The 23,066-nt window shown below is 36.5% G+C and overlaps 1 protein-coding gene and 1 long non-coding RNA gene across 12 annotated transcripts in view; one reads left to right on the forward strand and one right to left on the reverse strand.

Annotated features, from left to right (window-relative positions):
- Msp300 (Muscle-specific protein 300 kDa) overlaps window positions 1-23,066 on the forward strand; it is a 151,882-nt gene that overhangs the window by 127,081 nt on the left and 1,735 nt on the right. For 8 of the 11 annotated variants that reach the window (XM_088182741.1, XM_088182736.1, XM_088182743.1 and 5 more), the window contains 9 exons: window positions 25-8,433; window positions 8,506-8,681; window positions 8,751-8,877; window positions 16,733-16,978; window positions 17,695-20,070; window positions 20,139-20,770; window positions 20,994-21,032; window positions 21,131-21,754; window positions 22,734-22,887. In XM_088182741.1, the coding sequence (XP_088038867.1) occupies window positions 25-8,433; window positions 8,506-8,681; window positions 8,751-8,877; window positions 16,733-16,978; window positions 17,695-20,070; window positions 20,139-20,770; window positions 20,994-21,032; window positions 21,131-21,754; window positions 22,734-22,887 (12,783 nt within the window). The remainder of the gene's footprint in view (window positions 1-24; window positions 8,434-8,505; window positions 8,682-8,750; window positions 8,878-16,732; window positions 16,979-17,694; window positions 20,071-20,138; window positions 20,771-20,993; window positions 21,033-21,130; window positions 21,755-22,733; window positions 22,888-23,066) is intronic. The other 3 variants (XM_088182737.1, XM_088182738.1, XM_088182739.1) reach the window with 3 other exon arrangements.
- LOC148236836 (uncharacterized) lies at window positions 10,884-11,827 on the reverse strand. The gene is made up of 2 exons (XR_015809062.1): window positions 11,697-11,827; window positions 10,884-11,631 (listed from the first exon to the last, which is right to left on the reverse strand). It is a non-coding gene; the product is annotated as an uncharacterized LOC148236836 (long non-coding RNA).

The raw sequence follows: 23,066 nt of genomic DNA on the forward strand, positions 1-23,066 counted from the left end.
TTCATGATTTCGTCGACTTTTCAGGCTGCCAAAGAGGAACAGAAGCAAAGGTCTGCTCAGTTGGTGATATATCAGAACTTACTCTACAACATCGAAACATGGCTGACCTCGATCAAAGTGTCTCCCGAAAAGGAGGTGCAACAGTTTGACACAGTCAAGCTGAACGACGCGATCTCTCGTTATAACAATTACAGATCCGAATTGAACGGTCACATTGACAAGTTATTACAATTGAAGGATTCGTGTACGTCGTTGGCTGGATATTCCGACGTAGAGCCGTTGGCTAAAAATCTACTTAATCAGTTAGAAGTGACGTATAACGTATTAAGAGACACTGACGAAACTTTGACCGTGAAACTAAAAGAACTTCATGATAAATTGCTAAGTGTCGTGGTCGAAGATCGTGCCGATTCGCTCACCGATAACACCTTGGATTCTAGTCCTATGCCCGAAGAGGAAGTGGCACAGAAGAGTGCTACTAAGTTAGCCGTGGAAAAATCTCAAAAATTCGCTGAGAGTCAAACAGGAGATAGTTTAACAGAACCACCTAAAGAAATAATCGAAACAGTGCTGACTCAAGACGATCCTGGCCTGAAGCCAATTGATGATCAGGTGCCAAAATCGTACGTTTCGATAGAATCTCAAACGGGAAGAAGCCTTAGATCTCCAGGACCGATCATTGAACATATAGAAAAGGTTGTCATCATCAACCAGCCGGAAATAATCGAAAAAGTAGTTACTATTGAAACTCAAACTGGTTTAAGTTTATCTGAACTACCACCTGTTGAGGAACCGATTCAAATCATTTCAACGATAGAAACACAAACTGGAGCAAGTTTAGACGAGCCCCTGGTTCATGAGGAAGAACTTTTAATAGAAGAAAAGCCGTCTCAAGTCATATCAACGGTTGAAACACAGACAGGAATAAGTTTGGAAGAACCACCCAAAGAAATCATCGAAGCTGTTCAAGAAGAACCAGAATATATAATTAAATTTGTTACAACTCAAGTTCAGACGGGTAGCAGTCTGCAAACGCCGTCGATTTCGGAAAGATCAATCGACTTTTTGGAACACGAACGTCAAATCGAAACACAGACAGGACCAAGTTTACTGGCATCCAAATCTGAAGAGAAGGATATTGTAGAAGAAACTAAATCAGAAGTCATACCTGTTGAAATCACAAAAGTTAATTTGCCTGATAAATTTGTGTCAGTTGAAAGTCAAACAGGAAAAAGTCTAATTTCTTCAGAACCATCGTTAAAAGAAGAAAAACCCGTCGAGAAAATAGTTGACAGTACTTTTACAATTGAAACTCAAACTGGAAGAAGTCTTCAATCGCCAGCTATTTCAGAAGCAGATAAGCCTATCGAATGTATAATACCAACTGACGAAACAGTAGTACAACATTCAGAGACTCAAACTGGTGGAAGTTTATCAACACCAAAGCCAGAAGTTAAAGATGTTGCTGTTGTGTGTTCTGTTCCCAGTAATGTTCAAATTCAAACAGATAAGTCAGTGTGCGTTGTTCCTGAAAAATTACAAATAACTCAAACAACTTCTGAAGGGCACGAAACGATTGAAATTGCTAGCAAACCTATCATGCAAGAGTTAGATGAAAGTGAATTAAATAAATTATTAATTGAAGCTAAATATAAAGGCGACGAAATGGATGATTTGAAAAATAGCACTTTGAGTATCACTCATACTAATCCTCAAGGGTTTGAAACTGTTATGGTAGAACCAGATGAAACCACCACAGAAGTGATTGTAGATTCTGATGGAACTAAAAGAATAATTGTCCGCAAGGTTAGAAAAACTTTGGTTGCGAGACAACAAACTGTACAACAACAAATTCAGAAATCTATTTTAACATCTGGTACAGATGTACAGCCCACTGAATCATTTTCACAACTCACTATTCAAGGAGAAAAGTCTTCCATGGTTATGACTGAACCCGATGGAACTCAAAAGACGACACATACTCAAAATTATGGAGGGCGTATAATTTCAGGTATGCCTGATGGTGAAATTACTATTCAAGAATTTACTTCTCATCCTGATTATCCAGTTACAATTACATCTCAAACAACGCCTGGCGAATTACTGATGCAAGGTTTCCAATGCAGCGGATTAGAACCGACGATTGAGGAGTTTGAAGATAAAGTGCCAATTCAAGACAATGTTGACATTCATACTTCTTCATCTAGTGTTAAAGCAGTTGTGCAACATGTTACTAGAAGAATAATCAGAAGAACTAGGAGGATAATTAAACGCATCGTCATTATTGATGGAAAAGAGCATGTTACTGAAGAAATAGTCGAAGAACCCGAAGAAATAGACGTGACAGAAGAAGAAGTGCCTCGAGTGATGATTAATGTCACAAGAAGTGTCGATAGTAAAATTATTAATACTGAAGAGTATCATTCTAAACCACCGGATGAATCAATAAGACCATTAGAAATTATTGAAGTCGATGAAGATGAAAAAGATACTGTAAATATAGATGAAAATATTGAAACAACCCACAATGTAAATTTTGAGCACGTAGATAGACCAGAAGACATTAATAAATTGCAAGCCGTTTCAGAAGACCAAGAAAGCGAGAAAATCGACCAACCAGTTTCAGAAAACGTGACTGAAGTAAAAGAAGACGATGAAGAGGTTATTGAACAACAAGTAATTGAACATATTACACCTGTGGAAGCAGAAGATATCATAATAACAAAGGATCTCGAAATATTGAAACCAGTTGAAAATATTCAAAAAGTAGACATGAACGAATTTCTGTTCGCAGAAAGAGTGAATTCTTCGATTTTGTTAGAAAAAATAAAAGAAGAAAAAGATTTAGATACCAAACTTCAACCACTTTCAGCTACATTCATAGAAAAGGAGACTGTTACACCAACTGATGGTTCTGAAATTCATGACACGCATGAAATAGAAAAAGTTGAAACTTTGGCTATTTCTGAAGAACCTAGTAACATTGTCAAAGATGCTGAAGAGCCAGTCGTGGAGGATATTGAGCCAGTGATTGAAAAACTGTCTATTCCGATTGAATCCATACCTAGTGGACCAGTAATTGAAGAAGATCAAAAATTGGATGATATGATAATAAGTGAACAACGTTCAAAAGAAGACAAAGTAGTAGCTGATGAAAAATCAAGCCTAAAACAAGAACTATTTATTGAAACTGCAGTAGATGATACTGATGTATCTATAACTTTACCCTTAACTGAAAAATCAGATTCAATAGAAGCAATTAAAATAGAAGACACCGAACAAAAGTCTGAGCCTTTAATTCCAGAACCTGAAATAGTAGTTGTTCAAAAAACAGAAACACCAGTATATTCTGAAATAATAGAAGATATTGTTAAAAAATCAACGCCGACAATTGAAAAACCAGCCGCATATTCTGAACCAATTGAAAAAATTGAACAAATTCCAGTTACACCTTCGAATGTACAAATGGTAGAATTCGATTTGAGTTTACAAGAAAAGTCCATTGGTATTTCAGAAGGAGAAGAAAATAATCCCGAACTCACGATGTCAATGCTGATTAAAAAAGACGAATATTCTAGTGATGCACATCCGATAATGAAGGAAGTCACTGCTGCTTTACCACATATTTCTAAAACTGTAAATACTGATGCCAGTAACAAAGTTATGATTCCTGAATCGAGGTCTGAAAGTGTTATATCGAAATCAGAGCATAGCGATATGTCACCTAGAGACGGTATAGAAATTGGAGGGAAGCATAACCGGAAACGTAAAAAGCATAAATTGAAAGATGAAGAAATATTAATAACAAGTGAAATTACTATCCCAGTAGAGGCTGAAAAGGAACCGTCTCTAATTTCTCCGGAGGGAGATGGGATCGAAGAAAAGATTTCCGTGGATACCTCATTAGCTGAATCTATGGAAATTATCTTACCAGAGGATGAACAACAAGCAGAAAAAACACCTGAACCGACCCAAGCAGAAGTATTGGATTCTTTAAGTCCGAGAGTCGAAAATGTTAAGATTAGCGAAACAGGATATGAACCGGATGACGCATCACCGGAGCAAAGTGTAGATGTTGTAAAAATAAAACAAAAGACAAAGCATAAGCAAAAGTTCAAAAGTGCTCCAGAAGAAGGTACAGAATATCCTGTGTCGTTAACCGAAGAAGACAATGTTTATAGTGATGATGGCAATGTTGCTGTTCAAATGATTACAACAGAGAAATCTCGGAAAAAGAAGAGGAAATCTAAGAAAAAAACAGATGAAGTTGAAGTAATTTCAGAAAAAGATACCGATCAGTCAGTACATTCTACAGTATTGGAAGCTAAAGATGATGAACTTCAAAATGATGATTCATACAAAACAATGAGTGAGAAGTCTGATTTGGAACCTGTTAAGATTGTCGAAGAAGGTTATTCACCAGAGCTTAGTGGTTCGTTAAATCTCGCTGAAATACCGAAGGAACTCATTTATCCTGTAAATATAGTTGAAGATGTGGTCACAATGGAACATTCTATTCAGACATCACCAGAAGTCCCAGCTGAAATAAACGATGAATTTATTGAAATTGAAAAGGCTGAAATTTCAATGCAGACATCGCCAGAACTGAAAGAATTATATACTGATATATCAGCACAAACTTCTATTTGTGAACAAGCACCAATCACTGATCATAGTCAGCAAACGTCTCCATTGCCAGAAAACGTACCAACAGAAGTGCCAACTGCTGAAACAGACACTCAAGTCTCTGTGTATGATATTGTAATTCCAGAAGAGAAATACTCTCAAACATCTTTACCCATATTAATAGAAACAGTCAGTATGGATGTTCAGACAATTCAACCTGAAAATATAGAACAACCTACGCAAACGTCTCCGATTGAATATATTCCCGATGAAATTATTGTTACTAGAAAAGTTGAAACACTGGAACTAGGCATGCAAACACCAGAGGTTGAAACCATAGAACAAACTCAACAAACATCACCACACGAAGTTGTCGTAAACACTACCGAAGTTGCTATTCAAACTAAATCTGAAGAACCATTAGAAGTTGTACAAACACAAATAATTCCGGAGGTTCCTAAGCAGGAAATGTCTGTGCAAACAGTCGATGAATATTACGAGGTACCAAGAAACGTTGAAAAGATGATCGTTGAGACTGTTGAATTAGCAACTCAAACATCACCTCGTAAAGCCGTCGAATATGTCGACGATACAACTTCTTCAAGTTCAATTTCGAAAGACGAACCATACGAGGTACATTTCCATGCTCAGATAACAATACCCGATCAGAAGTCTGACACCGTTATAGAAACTCAACAGTTTATTATTCACGAGGGTGAACAACGAGAACCTAGTTCATTTACAGATAAATCTCACGAAGATGATGATTCAAATTTAATGGAAGATGATATCATAATGGACAAAAGTAAGAGAGTCAGAAAGAAGAAACGAAACAAGCGTAAACCCATTTCAGGGATGGATGATAAATATGACGCTGAAACCCTTTCAGACCCCGTCACTTCGGAACCATCATTATCTTTCTCAGTTTCTAGTAACGATCAGGTAGTAACTAATAAGGACGTGTCAGCGGATGAAGGCATTTCTCCACATTTGCATCAAACTCCTACATCTACTAATGAAAAATCAAGTTCGCTGCCCGACGAAAATATTAAAATGTCATATTCTCAAATTGCTCAACATTTTAAACCGATTGACTTAACTGAACCGATTACAGGAGACAACTATGTGCATATTGGTGATATACAAATTAAATTATCATCTGGGAATAATCAATTAGATAATGAGCAAAAGTTGATGTCAGGAGCTCCTTTAGAAGATAATAAAAATAATATTGCTTTGTTTATCGATAAGGAAAAAGAAGTAACAACACCAGATATTGAAAATTTGCTGAGTAAAACTTATAATATAATTGAAGATAAAATCAAAAATATGCAACAAAATAAAAAAGTCAAGAACTATAATATATTGCATGAGAAGAAATTAACAGAAGTGAATATGACAAGCGATCAATGCAATGAAAATGTTCTTAGTAATCTCGATAATTTAACTTCAGCTGTTAGGAGTAATAATGTTGTCGTTATTGAAACAACGATAATTACAATTGTAGAAACTGTGGTTATTTGGTTGGAGCAAATAGAGTACAAAATATACGAAAAACGACAAAAAATGTCAGAAGGTCCTAATAGTGAAGTTGTTGAAGAATTAGAAGCACTCAAAAATGAAATTAAAGATATTGATAAACACGTTGTTTATTTGAAGAAAATAATTTTTGATATTAAACAACACCCTGAATTGAATAAAAGACAGTTAAGCAATTGTATGGATTCACTCAAAGAACACGTCAAAGCAGTTGAAGATATCACAAATGAAACTGGTAGTCAAGCAAGTGCGGATAATGCACGCTGGCATGAATTTTTAAACAGAGCTAAGAACGTTCAATATCTAGTAAATGAATCAAAATGCTCTCTCGATAATTTGTTTGTGACTGATATTCCAATTAAAACAAAATTGGAAGAGCTTGATAAGTTGGAAGTTGTCAACAGTGGAAATTTCTTAAAATCAGGTTACATATTGCAAGACGCTAAGGGGTTAATAAAAGATTTTCCCGGTAAAGAGTTACCGTCCTCGATATTTGTAACGCATGACACAATTAAGCAATCAGAATATACAATCAACACAGAGAGGGAGAGATTGTTGCAACTGCTCGCTTTGGCAGACGAATACGAACAGACTTTACGTGAATTTGAACAAGTTACGGATATAGCCGACACATTAGTCGAGAGCCGTATTAATGTAATCAATCTGGATCATTTACAAGATGAACTTCAGAAGCATCGCAAATTCTTCGTGAACCTTAGTCACTGCAGAGCGATACTAGAATCGTTGGAAGGCAATTTAGATTCTGAGACAAGAGCGAAACATGCCGCTCTACATCAATCTTTACATGAAAAAGCAACGCTTATTCTGGACAAAGCTGCTAGTCGTGCTCAACAAATGGCTTTAGCAGCATCTAGATGGACGATTTTAGAACAAGGAATGAAAGACGAACGGCAATGGTTGCAGGTAGCTCATCAACGAGTTCCTGAGCTCTCCGGTGTTACTTCATCTGAATACGATCAATATATAAACATGTATCAAACACTCTTAATGGATATCTCACACCACCATGCAAGACTATTACAACTTCTAGGAATTGCCGATGGCTTACAAGAGTTAATAAACTGTACAGGACTCCATGGAAAATACAATGAACCATTAGATGATGTATTGAAATTACAAGATGAAGTTAACGGCCACCTGAGGAGGTTAATTGCTTTTAAAGAAAATTGGACAGAATATGACTCACTAACAGAGCGTTTAGAAAGGTGGATAGAAGGAGCGGAAAAGGAAGTTGCTAACATAACAACGTATCCAGAAGTCGGTCCACCTGGTAACATGAGACATTTCTGGGAGTTAAAAGCACAGCATGAAGTTCATAACAATATAAAAAATAAAGCTGGAATTCAATTTGAACATGCCATGGAGATCATACCGGTTTCTGATGAAATTATTCAAAGACAATTCTCTATGAAAATAGAAGAAAAGTGGAAGAATTTATCTGCAAAAATAGACAAGATACACGCAGCTGCACTGCAAAGTATATCGGCGCCCGATGCTCCAATCGATGAAAAATTGTCCATTTTAGAGAAAGAGCTTCAAGAACTTACCAACTCATTGAATGAACCTCAGGGTAAAATAAAGAACGAGGATGAGTTAAATCTATACATTGAACGATTGCAAATTCTGAGTGGACGCATTGAAGCGATTGAAAATGAACTTGGACGCTTAGGTTTGCTTCCCGCTTTGGAGTCGGAAAAAGTTGGAAGTTTGCTGTCACAGGCACACCGTCTTGAAATATTAATATCCGAAGAACTGGAAGGTGGGTTGTTGCTGAAGCAAAAACTCGCGAATATTCAAGTCGGTCTGTTGAAGATGAGAAAAAATCTGGATAGAGTGAAGCAAACTTTAGACGAGTGCGAAGCGAACGAGAAGATGGGAAGTGACGTCGTGAAGCAGGCGCTGATCACTTGTCAAACTACGCACGGAGATCTGGATGCGTATTGGCAGGATTTGATGGATCTGAGACAATTACTCCACACGTTGCCCGTGAGATTGAGAACGCCCGTTTCGCCTATTAAGGTGGAAAGGGAAATTTCTCAATTGCAAGACGACCATGCCAAACTAGAAAATCGATGCTTACATTTGTTGACTTTGCTCAAAAACCGTTCTGCTTTATGGAGACAATTCGAAAGGCAGTTGGAAATGGTTCAACAGTCTGTGCAAGAAGCTGACTTTATGATTGAGTTGCTTACGGTGCAGGGTCAAGTTGATTACGATCGTCTCTTGAAAGCAACGGAACGGTTGCAAGTGAGTAGATTTTAATTATTTTTGTTACGTTTAACGGGTATGGTTTTATTTAATTATTTTTTATATATTCAGGGTTTATCAGGAGATATGGGCGACCGTGAGGTGTTGATCGAAGATTTGAAAATGGCAGCTAAACCTTTAGTTGCTTGTTGCGGACCGGAAGACTCACAAAAGATACAATCAGCAGTGTCCGAAGCAGTCACAGCTTATAACGATACGTGTTCCAACTTGAAACAGCTGTGTGATAAGTGAGCGATAGTTTTAATTAAAATAATGGTGTTGAAAGAGCTAGTTATATAAATAATTTTCTTTAATAGATATCAAGATGCTGTACGATTGTGGAGACAATATCGTGAAGCATGTGAAGCCGTCAGAGAATGGGCCGACCAACAACTTGGCTCCGTTGCTGATTTACCACCAGAGGAGGCTGTCCAACAAGTCAAAGTGAGTTTTTAATTATATTTTAATTTTTTTATCCTTGACAAAATGAGAAACACGATTTTAAACATAAACATGATAATTTACAAGAGTATTCATTTAAGCTGCGATAAATCAATATAATGAAAGAATGCCAGCTCATATTATCATCTAGATATATGCGGCAAGGTTATAAGTTTAAGAGTTCTTATGTTGACCTTTTAATCATTTAAAGCATGACATCATACCGCAAATTGATTCTAAAAACAGGCACATATTTTTTATTCCAAAATTGTTTATTTTTAAAACTTGGATACTTGTGATATGTGCTTTCATTTGAATGTTTCCATTGAACATAAGTTTTCATGCATACATGTTTAAATTAGCATATGAAAATTCTTGAAGTCAAGTATGTACATTTGATTAAACAGCCACACAACTATGCGGTATGTCAGTGACTACCGTGGATTTATATATATAATATTATGTATATGTTATATTCAAAATAAATTAAATTTGTATATGTCGATCAACTATATACATATATATTAATTTGACAGTAACACCAGTTGAACATACATATGTACACTAAAAGTGAGGCGCGAATATTGCTATAAAAATGAAAATATATTTTGTATCTATAATATTCAACCTACAAGCCTTATGAATCCATAAGATCTATCAGTTCAAATTAAGCTTTGATAAAGTTTGTTAACAAAATATTCGCCAGAACTCACAGCTCCTGACTTGAATTTAGGGTGATTTATCTGACACGAAAACGGGATGATCAGGCGCGTTCGGTGAGATGCATTCCCTTTCGCTCGCTCGCGTGTTAAGTGACGAGAGTGAATGAGAGATAAGGGCGTGCGTTACATGCGTTCCGCACGCCCACTTCTTCTCACTCACTCTCATCACTTAACACGCGAGCGAGCGAAAGGGAATGTATCTCACCGTACGCGCCTGTTTTTTTTTGTAAATTGTATATCTTTAACAAATGCCGCATAGCGAGAATCTTATGATTTCCTTATTTATGAGGATATTATAAACAAGATCCATCTACGCAATATGAATTAGCTTAACGTTTTAAATGGTTAGTTAGTGCAGTAATAACATTGGTCAGATTGAGGGTTTGCGTAAATTGTGGTGAAACATATTAAAAAAAATGTGTTAAAAACATATTTTTGTAGCAATATTCGTTTCTCATCCGTTATATTTAATTGTAATTGTTAATATTGATATTCAACATCTTCACTTTTCTATCAAATACTGACATTGATATTTTACACACGTATTTAAAGAATGTACGCAATTATTTTTTATTATTGTACCAAGCGGATAACACCGGCATCATGCCTATTTCTCGATATGCGTCATCGCAATTCTGAACCGGACTTTTAGGTAGATTTCAATATACATACATATTTACATATTGCAGAGGGTCTCATGTCGCAACTTAAAAAAATCAATACGTTCATCGATAATGACCAGAAGGCTCCCAAACTTCTGTAGTTTTTAATTTTTTTTAAATATTGATTCTGATCAAAAACAAACAATTTTAGTTCGTTAAGGAAATTTTTATTAAACAATTATAAAGAAATCGTCTCAACGTATGAAAAGCGAAATCTATCTAATTCTTGCGGCCAAAGCCCGAAAGAGTTCTTGATGCGGAAACGAGACTCGAACGACTTAAAACAATAAATTTACTCAAGTTGTCTGAAACGCTTGCAATTTAATCGTCGCATGGTATAATCTCTCTACGTCACTTTACTCGCTGAATAGTCTGACATTGTTTCCGAGTTTGGCATAAATTAAAAACAATTGAGGTTATGTAAACGTCAAAACGATCAGCTGTCGCGCGGCAGCCATTATCGCGACGCATAACATAACATTTAAAGTAACGTTAAAAAACGGTATTTTTGTATCTGTTTTCAATATAGCGTTCGTGTGGCGTGAATTCGTGAAGACACGCAATACATTTTCATGAAAATTCTGACACTTTCTTCTTGTTGATTGATTACAATAGTCAACAATGCGAAATTATAAGCAATTAGTTCGAGTTTATTCATTTTTATCAAAAATATATGTTCAAGGAGATCTGGTCGTTGAAAACACAATATAATGAATACTTATTATTAGTTTTGCTCGTTTATTCGGATATCTGTCACTTGAAAAATATGGTCAAAGCCAAATTTTTTTACAATACAAATTCTGAATGTTTTTTCTCGTTTATCCATAAACGTTTGCGTCGTATATTATAATAGACTATTAATAAAAATCGTCGATTAATGTTTAATACATATATGTTTATACGGTCGTGTTTATTATAATTATGCTAAGTTTCTTTATAAACTTGCGGCAATACGTCGGGAGTCGATCGCCATTGTGTAAATCTTCTGCGATTAATTAAGCGTTTTTCTATGATAATTCCTATGGAAAAAATGTTTAATTTAACGATTTGTTTTATTTATTCAAAATAAAAAAAAACACATCTTGTAGAACTAATTCAAAAGCGAAAACATTTTTTTTCCTGTGACCTTCTACCATCACCACTAACTACTTATCTATGTATAATTTCACAAAAAATACACTTGAAGACATTAAATATTAAGCAACGCTAATCATAAGAAAATTAAATGCTTAAAATCAATTTTTTCATGTTTTCACTTTCTAGCTTGATTTGAAATGTTTTATCGCATTCACGTCATTTTCGCAAAATATCGCTTTGGCATCACTTGTTCATCGGAGGGAGTTGTAAGTTAAATTTCGATATGCACGTACTATCTACAATATAGTAAGCTCACATTAGATTTTTTGACATCCTGAATATATTTTTCATCGTGATTTACCAAGCATGAATATTTTATTCCATGTTCCCCTCGCAAGTCGCGCTATTTCGATTGCTCATGACAATTGATGACATAGTTTTATTATTGATTTGAGTGTTCCACTTCCATTGCATATCCATTAATTCGACTGCCTGAATGAATTTTTAATGTGTACAGAAATTGTGTGATTTCTTTTTGTTATGTTAATTTTATTTTTAGGAGTATGTCGTGATGAGTAAGGTAATACGTAATTTATGATTTTTACGAAACAGTTAAATATCAATAGCATTAATTCAAGCAATTAATTAGTTACAATTTTTATTATACGTAGAAATTAGTTATAAAAACAAGAAACACAGGTTATATTACTGTATTGCTAATATTAATACCGATATAATTTATTCAAATAATAAAAAAATAATAAGCATTGTTATAGAAAGCAACGACAGATGTAAGTGCATTAATATTAGTTATTCGAAAAGCTTTTTGTATTCAGGGCCTTTTAAGGAATATTAAATTGAAAAAATATAAGTTGTCTATAATGTGTTTAAGAAAAATAATACACACCTGTGTCATTTACATTAAATTTGCCACCTTGACACAAAGGATAAAAACTGTTACATTCGGCAGCATTCCCTCATTATTTTACGAGTCAAATTTAGATTGTTTAATATTTTTTTTTATTTTTGCGATTATATACAAATAAACTAATGAAGTTCTATGATTTTTTCCCAGAGAGTTTTGAGATTCGTTTAAAAATCCGTTGCCCTTTTGACACGAATCAGTTTTCTAATTATGGGTATATGTTTATATATATATGTATATATAACAAAAAATAATTATAAAATGTGAATGAAGAGATGCGCAACATTTCACATGAGCTGTAACAGCTCATCATAGCTGACGCTGAACATATTTGTATTAAAGGAACTGGATGGTACTAGACAGTTTCGCGAGAATTATGGACGCGGTCGTGATTCACGTGGAGATCAATTACAACATTATCATTAAATACGACGAAGCTAATTTAAAAACGAGCTGAAAAGATACAACTTTCAGTAGAATATTGTGAATGCTGAAGCACCTTTCAACCTCAAAGATTTAGTCGTTTTTTACGAACTTTTTCTTTAATACTCCACTGTTGTTTTGTATTTATATAGAGGCACTATTTTTCAATAAATAAATGTCCGAGAAAGTAAAAAAGGCTTCTGTTATTTTAGCTGAGCTTTTGAAGGATCCATACTTCTGGACATTCCTATTGAATTCAGATGGTTAAGGACTGTCTGCGGTTAGCATATGAGTTCGTTCGTTAAATCTCTTGTTGTTTGTCGGTTGTTATCTAGGAGAACCGCTTCTGAACGTTCTTAACTAAAATTCAACTGCTTTAACGATTTATAAGCTGTTTCTGCAACAAAGTCATATTCGTAAATAGCACTGATGCCACGATTAAATCAGCAGAGATGGAGACGTCGGATATGTACTTTTTTTATTTCTGCGCTTTTTCTGTCAGTGGTAGTCAATCGTTAGTTCCCACAAAACAGTACATTTGAACGTCCTGAAATTCTCGTTATAAGGTTGCTTAAAAAAAACATTTTCGCTCGCTATCTCTATAAATCGAAAGCAATGTTCTTTGGGTAGTACGACGATGAGTACATATTAGGGGTGGATCATATTTTATCTCACTTATATTTATACTTAACTTTGCACAGATCTGATATTGAATATATTGAGTATTGCTCCTCAAAAACAGGAGAATGGGTTCTTAATTATGCCGCCGCTATAATATGTTACGATATAAAAATGATTCAGTATAAGTTAGGTTAAAATATTTCAATTCTGTTACGATACTTATTTTCGAATTATTATTATTGCACACATAAATAGACGTTCTGGAAATTAGCGATAAGAACGGTGCGATTAAAACATATATTTCTCAACGTGAAGTAAAATTATCTGTAAAATACGCACACATACACTTGCGCAATTGTACTGAGTTTGATGACAAATCACTTAGCGAGTTCGGATTCGCATCGATCAAAATTCGCAACACGTATTGTTGCATAAATTCGCCAATATGATTAAAAATTTGCGACCGAATTTGCATGCATACGTATGTATTCTTTCATCAAATCTTGAACTTGGACTCGGCCGATTGGCAATCTCAAAAGTTTTCCCATTTGGCCCCTTTCTGAGCGTACGCATAATTACGGTGTAGACGAAAACCGCAGGCTCGTGTGGCCCGTTCCATTGTGGCTCGACCGGGACTCTCGATAACGCAGATTGATAACACTGAGCGAGGGGCTCGGCCCTCCGAAGGGGCCCTCTTTAGTCCGCCAGTGGCCCATTGGCAATCGCGCGATGCGCTCGCCTCTACCGCTCCGACGACGGCGCCGTGACAGTGAAAGTGTTGGATTAAAAATTAGCACAATTGGTGTGTGTGTGTGTGATAAGATCTAGGATGTCCTTGCGCGGTCAGGAAGCGAAGGTAATGCGGCCCATTGTAACAAGTCGGCACTAATGACCCTCCGCGGAAAAGTTTTTCGGGTTCGGGTCTGCGCGTCTTAATCACGATCGCGTGCTCGACCCCGACACCGTAATACGATTACCGCGATGCGCCCATTCAAACGAGGGTCGCATTTTTCGACCCCTCGAGTCTCGAGGGTCGCTACGTGCCCCAGAAACGTGTGTCGTATGCACGTGCTCGAAGAAATGCACGGAAAACGCATCCAAGTGTGTATGTTTTCCACTTTAACGTTAAACGATACCAAATCCCATCGAAAAGCTTAATGTTTATTTTAAATGCCAAACAGTTTAATGTTTGTTTTTAAAAGTGGCAAAAAAATATTAACGATGCAGAAAGAAAGTTTATAACATATAATACAATATTTATGGTTTTCTCTTAAATAAATATTGACATTAATAATATGTTTATGTATTATATAAAAAAATACAACATATCACTATATTTATTTTTAACACGTATACGTACATACAATGTAAGAGGGACATTCGAAAAGTATAGATACAAACCTCAAAAAAATAGTTCTGAAGCATTTTATTTTGTAATTGACACTTTATGTATTATATTATCTTTCAATATAACCACTATGTAGCTCAATGTATTATTTTTGGTGAGCCTGTGAACGAGCTTTTTGATTCCAACTGCCTGTTATATTTTAGTTTCATAGATAACAGTGATAAGGAATAGCAATCCATGTATTAATTCATCACGCTTATCACTTCGATCATAAGAAACGGATCACGTATTGGCTTAATAATTTAGACGAACAGTGTTTCAATGTAGTAAACTTTCTGAATATTCCTCGTAAATACGAGTATGTTATATGTTTGTACATATTTATTACAGGAGAAACCCTATAGCGTGCTTCAATTACAAATATGTACAATAGTTTATGATCTTCGATCAGTAATTTTTTACAAGTATTTATTAGAATAATAGTAACCAAATACTTGAAATATTTTAGCGTTACTTCTGCGAAAAATTAATTATTTTAATAATTGTTTAAACAAATGTTTGGCTCGATCGTTAACACCTACGCATTCCTCGTTAGCGGTTCACATTAGCACAAACGCTATTTTTTCATCAATAATAAAAAAAGTGTTAAATTGTACACAAACTACAGTGTCCGAAGAATGTGTGAGAATTTATGTACACACTACGTGACACAAGTTTGTAACATACGTGGAGTGCAATAAAATTTGCACTGCTATCGCGTGATTGCGGAACGACACCGGATGAGTTTCCGTAATTGTTATTACGGCGAGTAATTACAGAGTTGCTAGTTCGGTGAAATTAATGCAGTTTTTTCGCACATTAAGTACAAATTAAGGCAGGTACTTAAATATATAATAAATATTTTATTGTAAACCGTTTGATTCAAGATTCATTTGGCTGCGTAGCGTAATCTTTTTACACATTCTCCAACAATCGATAAAATATGACGTATTTGTGTAGAGGAAATTTACATACTCGTTTGATGTAATGAGTAGTTTTATTATCGAAATTATTTATTTTCGTATTTTTAAACTTGCTTATCCCGACTTTTGCTGATATTAAGTTATCTGTTTTAAAAAAAAACAACATGTGTGTGAAAATTTTTATTTTTTAGTAACTCAATTACGCTGCAAATATATTAAAAATATTTTTACAATAATAAAATGTCTGTGCCGTCACTGGGTTATTGCCGTTTCGTAATCTACAGACGATTTTGCGCAAAAAGAAGCAAACTTGTGCAATTTCACTTGATTATATCAAATCTTTTGTATTCATTGTTAGGATAGCAAATCAGTTTTCCGGTGTTGTATGATGTGAAATCGAAATGATATCATAGCATTATTATTTTATAATAATACGGTTATTTATCGACGCAAGGTTATATATGTATTAGGTGAGTATTACTTGGACAAGTGTCTCCAATGAAAAGGTCAATTCTAATTTATTATATTATTTAAAAGGCAGGTTACTTTTCTTGAATTGCGTAAGTGCTCGAATTAATATGTCTAGAACGCAATATTGCGTTTAATAAAATAAAAAATATACAACTGTGCTTCTATAATTTAAAATATCAGTTGATATAATTCATATCTGAAGGAGACTATTTCTTATGCGGTTTGTGGGTGTTTTTATACTTCTTGTCAGTACCAAATAGAGTCTATAATGCGTCATCCTGCTACCTACACATTTATTTTTCCGATCGACTAAATTACTCGATTGTAGTATTTACATTTTGCACTCATTATAAAGTGCACATGTGTTAAGGATTTATGTGTACATACATATATTCTTATTGTAAGGTATATCTAATGATACGAGATATATTATCTACTTATTGTATTTTTTTTGTAATTTCAAGGTATTTAAATTAAATTAGTTAAAACAGTTTTAAAAATACAATTAAATATTGTTAATACCTAGACTTTTTTACCACTTAATATTTGTAGAGCACATCACGTTCTCTAGATATATTTGAATATGTATTATGACTCTTCATAAAATTGACATTACTAGAAAATGTTCATCGTTTATCTTCTTACAGGTGTGCGAAGAGTCGCTGGCAGCTCACAGAGAACGCCTGGGCGAATTGCGCACTCTCGTCTCGCGGATAGCCGCGGACCTCGGCCTGGAAGCTGCAGCTCCCCTCCGAGGCGAGCTGGATGCTCTGGGGCGAAGACTAGAAGACGTGCGTACGGCTTTGACCACCTTAGCTCACCACGCCGAAGGACGAGCTCAGCGCAAAGCCGATCTTCGCCGCGCGGAACGCGCCCTCCACGACCTGAGACACGTAAGTTCAACATCTCTTCCTTCTCAATTGATTCAAGTTACGCACTTGTTGACTTATAAATTATTTCCGTTTAACCCACATCGCGTTTTATCGTTTTGATAGCGCCGTGTTGTAAATTGGCGACGGTTATCGTGTTTAAAGGCGTTAGCGTTTGATAATAATCGTGCGCGTCGTCGATTCGTTTCGACGAGTGTGAACCGTAATTTAATAAGAGTGATGGCCACTTATGTTATTGTATTATAAGAGATGATCATAGTTTTCAGCTCGCGATCGCGTGTTAATGGTAGATAGATAAATTTCACGTTGTTCAAAAACATGTCCGGGTTGTCCTTCGCTTGATTTTGAGCAAATAGGAGATTGAACTCTCCTTAGGTTCATAAACGCAACATTACAACCTGTGTTTTCTATGTTACTTTACCTAGGAACGTTGTCGTTAAAAGCGGTCGCGTTTCGTCAAGTTTTAATTATTAAGCCCCCCGGTTTTCAGGCGGAGCACGAAAGTCTAAATTCTAGCCTTCCGGATGGTCCGCGGCGTTAAAATTTTGCTTAATTATTTTGTTACGTCGAATTCGACTTCGTGACCTAACGCCATTACGCCGAGTTGGTTTTGTGCGAAAGCGGCGATTAGTCTCGCCGTGACCTTGGCGCCGCGATTGGAAGCCTGCTGAGATTTAATTGAAACGCTATTTGATTAATTCGCATATTCCACTTTTCAGAGTCTCGCCACCGTCGAGGAGGCGGACGAGAACGACACCGAAAAGCAGCTGGTCGTGCTCAGGGATCACCTACTCACCCTCGGCAAGTCTGAAGGGCAGATACACGATGCCAAAGACAAGGCCTTCGACTACAGGCCGGTCGAAAAGACCGAGACGTCCATATTGGAGCTGCTCGAGCTGTGGCAGACGGTCTTCCGCGAAACCTTCCAACAGTACCACCGACTGTCCACCCAGCTCGTCAGGAGCCAAGACGGAATCGCCGCTCTCAAACTTTGGCAGGAGTACCTGTCTTACGTGGATTCTTTCCTCTCCGGATCGATACCGGAAGACTATCTCAATCTAAAAGAGCAACAGCACCTCTGCCAGATACACCAGAACTTATTAACAACACAAAAGTCTATCATAGTATCTAAAAATGGCGATTGCGGGAAAGAAGGAAAGTTCCACAACGGCGCCGACGACGATGACGCCATCATGGAGCAATTCAGCTCTTTGACGAATCTGCATAACGAAACGCTATCGAAAATAATCGAAAGGCACGACGAAATCAGCGACAGGATAGCCGCCTGGGAGAAGTATCGCAACGACCAAGACAAAATTTTGCAATGGCTCAAAGATATGGAAAGAGAGAGGGAGAAGCTTCAATTGCGGTACATCCACATAAGAAGAGTCCCTAAAATCCTCCATAGAATACAAATGATGTTAGATAAGATTCCGAACGGAAACGCTCAATGCAAAATTTTACTCGAACAACAAAACAATCTATTGAGATTCTGCGACGAAGGGCTTTCGGCCTCGATCAGAATGGAATACGCCGGAATTGCAAAAAGAATCGAAAATCTGCAAGCTGGACTGGCTACCTGGCGAGATTACGTTAAAAATATCACAGTACTAATAAACGAATACGATGCAGAAAGCGAATTAGTACAGTCAACCATATGCGATACGCAAAAAGTTATACCACAACCGCTGGAAATTGCACCTAAATCTAGGGCAGAGATCAAAAATTTGCTAGACACTTTCAGAGAATCGCGAAAGACAATGGCAAACCTAATGAAAAACTTGGATAATCTTACCGTTACTCAAGAACAACTAAAAGATTCAGTTAGTCCTCAAGACAACAAAGCGATTAGTCAAAGAATATGGATATTTAGACAACAACAGGCTGATCTCGATCATCAACTCACTGTTTTAATACACCAACTCGAAGAAAACTTAGAATTAAATCTCTTGTTTGATTCGAGACATTCCAGATTCTTGATATGGATATCTGATCTTGAATCACGTCTCGAGAGGGACAGCAAATTGGGAATCAGCAGAGGACTCAAGCCTGAAGATCTGTTGCATAAATTAGAAAGTGACCTCAAATCCGAAATGGCTTTGAAAGAAAGAGAAATCGAATGGATCACGAAGACAGGACAAGATTTGATAACCTCGTTCAGCGACGACGAAAAGGATCAGAAAGTTTTGTTACAGCAAAAGATCGATCTGTTGCAAGATAAATGGACGCATCTCCAGCAAGTCGGAAACATGCGAACGAAAAAGATCAGAGATCTTCTTCAGACGATTTTGAAGTTGGAGTTAAGATTGTCCGATATTCGAGAGTGGCTTTCTCAAACTGAAACGCAACTTTGGAAGCCGTTGACGATTGAGGATCTCACAAAAGAAACCTTCGATAGCAAAATGAAAGAGCACGACAAACTGCAAACGACGATCGAAGGAGAGACGGAAGAAATCGGAGATGTTCTGAATCTTTGTGAACTTTTACTTAACGACATTGACGCGTGGAACGCTAATTTCGATACTCAAAACTTGAAACTGTCTGCGGAGAATGTAGAACGAAGGTGGAAGTCACTCTGTGAACAATCCACTGAAAGAAAGCGCAGATGGATGTCGTTATGGTCGTTGATGAAACAATTAGTCAAGTTGACGCAAAACGAAGAAGAATGGTTACAACGGCAAGAATCGACGTTGAATTCGATAGAATCTTCTGTGGAAGGTCTACCTGGCGATCAGGTTAGCGAAAAAATTGAAACTTTACAGGTCGTTTTAGACGAAGTGAGCGCAAGGGAACCGGCTCTCCACATTCTAGAACAAGGTTATTCGAAAATTGTGAAAACGAGCGGTCTGGAACCGGAGAACTTACAGCCTATCATAGCCGGAACCAGAAAAATGATCATGAGATGGAGAAACCTCGAACCTGACGCCATGAAACTTTTGGCTATTTTGCGTCAAGATACAGCTCTGCATAGAAAATTTGTCGACGCTCACGGCAAAGCAGTTGTAGGACTCACTCAAGTAGACGTCCAGCTAACGCAAATTCAACATCTTCCATACGGAGCTAATAACTTGGACAGAATGAATCAACAGATAACGGTAATTGTTATTTTATTATTTTTTTTTGATTTATATCATTTTATTTCATAAAATATTTTATATTTCAGATAGTTGAAATAGAGCTTCAATCATATAACAAACTTCTTCAAAGCACGGATGAGCTCGGACTTATCTTGATGCAACGATGCACTAAAGATGAACAAAAGGACATACAAGAGATGATCGACGAGTATCAATTGCTTTGGAAGGATATTCAGCTTAGAATAACGCAGATGAAACTTGAAATTCAACAAAGGTTGAACGGATCTCTGAAAGAAGTTGACGAAAGTGTACAGGTGGAGACACTTAAATTTGAACAGGACTCTGCAGTTCAAGTAGACACACTATCCCCTCTATCCAAAATGACATCTATAACGTCCAAAGACGCTTATCTTTTCGAATTGACCACTGCTATCAGTGAATGCACGCAAAACCTCAACTCTCTCGAAAGCGTAGTATCGACGGCGGAACCTAAACAAGCGAGTCCCGAGCTGTCAGATATTGGAAAGCTCATATCTAAGTTGACGGCCACTTGTCAGTCGAACATAGAACTAATAACACATCTCAGCGGTATTTTAATAAACGAATGCAAGTGTAGCGCAGAAGAAGCTAAAGCGTCACAAGTCAAAGCATTGTCGGAGAGATACGAACAATTATTGTTAATAGCAAAGAAGAGAGAGCAGCATATTAGGAATCTCAGGTATTATTTGTTATTTACACTATTGACTAATTACCTATTTGTTTTTAACGGAGATGGTTTTTCACTTCTTGTTCTGTACTTTAACATCAATAGATTGCTTAATAATATAAATGATATTTAGTCATTTTTCCTATCTTATGCAATTGTCACACAACATGAGGTGAGGCTTCAATAACAAAATTTGCATGGTTCACTTACCATTTGCTTTCCTTTTCTTATTTAGGTCTGCCTACATTGACTCTTACTCATTTAGCTGCGAGCAGTAAGTTGTTTTTGTGTCTTTATAACAAAAAATGCTTGTAATAATATATGTATTATTGATTAGCAAGATAATAATTTTATGTCGTTGCATTATTTCAGCGAGGCTGGAAGGTTGACGTGTCCGCTATGTTCTCAACGTAATTGGAATCAACTCGATAATGATTTGTGGCGCCTCGAGCAATGGTTGCAGTTTGCCGAAAATACACAAAGCGCTCAAGGCTCACTGCCCACGAATATAGAACATCTAGAAGACATAATTCAAGATCACCGTGAATTTTTGTTGAACCTGGACAGTCACAAGAGCATTATCGTATCATTGAACATTGTCGGAGTGCATTTGGCCGATCATACCGAAGACGTCGATAGAGCGAACCGGCTGAGGGCTCGACTAGAAAGTGATAACGTCAAATGGGACACCGTTTGTAAGAACGCTGCAAAGTGGCAGAGTCGGCTGCAGTCAGCGCTGATGGGCAATCGTGATTTCCATGCCACGATCGACGAACTCTGCAGTTGGCTGGAGAAAACGGAGAACACGATTCGCTCCTCGGAACCGGTCGACTTGACGGCTGAGAAGTCTATAATATTGTCCAAGTACAACAAGTTTACGGACCTGAGGAGCGAATTGGACCGCTGCGAACCCAGAGTCGTCAGTTTGCAGGAAGCCGCCGATCAACTGCTTCGTACTGAAGATGCTCCAGAGGGCTCATCATCAATTTATAAAAAGTAAGTACTGATTTTTAGTTTGCTTTTCTTGTAGCATTACACTCAGTGGAAGTTCGTTATAAAAAAATAAAGGGATGCTGCATAGTGTTGAGATTTTGTACTGCTGATAGGCTATTTTCTACACCTGAAATTAAACGCTATTTAAAGCCTGGTTGTTTTATAATGTTCATTTAACTTTTGCTGCTGGTAGCTCGCGTTGATCTCTAATGGCTTCTCATATCGGTAAACTCTCAAGTCTTGGAGTGTTACCTATAAATCAGAGGGTACAAAAAAGAATAGCTCAGATATATATCATGTCATTATGACTGTAATGCTTGGAAGATTATATTGAAGGTTAACTCTGTCTCTGAATTCCAAACTTATTTATGATCTCAGTGGCAGGCTTTTATACTTGACCTTCGAGCTATTTGTTTTGGTTCCGTCTCTTCATTTGAACAAGAAACGCATTCCTGAAGACTGAATACCTTTTACACAAAAGGTATTGTGACTACCCGTGACTCTTTGTGGCAGTTATCTCTTTGTTTTTTTCCTGTCCTGCTAGTATAACAATAAAATACTTTATTTTTATACTAATTAATAATTTTGTAAATGAATTTCATTGGGTAATTGTGTCAGTGCAATGTGAATCATATACTTCTTTAGCTCTATTATTACCACCACGATTTACCTTTTAATGCAACTATGTTGCCTTCATCATTGCTATTTTTCCATAATGTAATTATGATTCTGTATGATATATTCAGAGCTGTATTTAATTGCAACGTCCGCCGCCGTGACACATTGTCGTAAGTAAATAAACTATATGAGTTTTGATTGCCTTGCCGTATTTATTTTTATTTATTTATGTTGGGTGTGCTGCTGCTTTCTATCTTTTTACATGAACTACCACTGATTACATTTATTTTTATATTATTATTTATATTATCACTCACTTATCATTTCATTATTCATTGTATTCGTGATGATGGTTAATGTACAGCGTGGTGTGTAGGCTGACGGAACTTCGGCTGAGATTGCAGTCACTGCGTCGATTGACAGGCGTTTACGTACTTAAGTTGGGCGCCGTTCTCGGTTGCGGGCCACCATCTTTCACTCCAGACCAAGATAGTACGCTGTCAGCCCTTTCACGAGATGTAAGTGCAAATTCATACTACTTTTATTTCGTATTTGCTTTTAAAAGTATGAGTATAATTAATTGGTATATTGAATATTTGAAAACTAAAATTATTTTCAAATCGCTTCAAGTATTTCTCACGAGTATGTTGATATTCTATTTTTTTTAACACATTTTTTTTAGAATAAGTAGTTGCAC

The sequence above is a fragment of the Plectrocnemia conspersa genome, unplaced genomic scaffold (assembly GCF_051122295.1).
Source record: "Plectrocnemia conspersa isolate PC_06_02 unplaced genomic scaffold, ASM5112229v1 ptg000003l, whole genome shotgun sequence".
NCBI classification, from domain to species: domain Eukaryota; kingdom Metazoa; phylum Arthropoda; class Insecta; order Trichoptera; family Polycentropodidae; genus Plectrocnemia; species Plectrocnemia conspersa.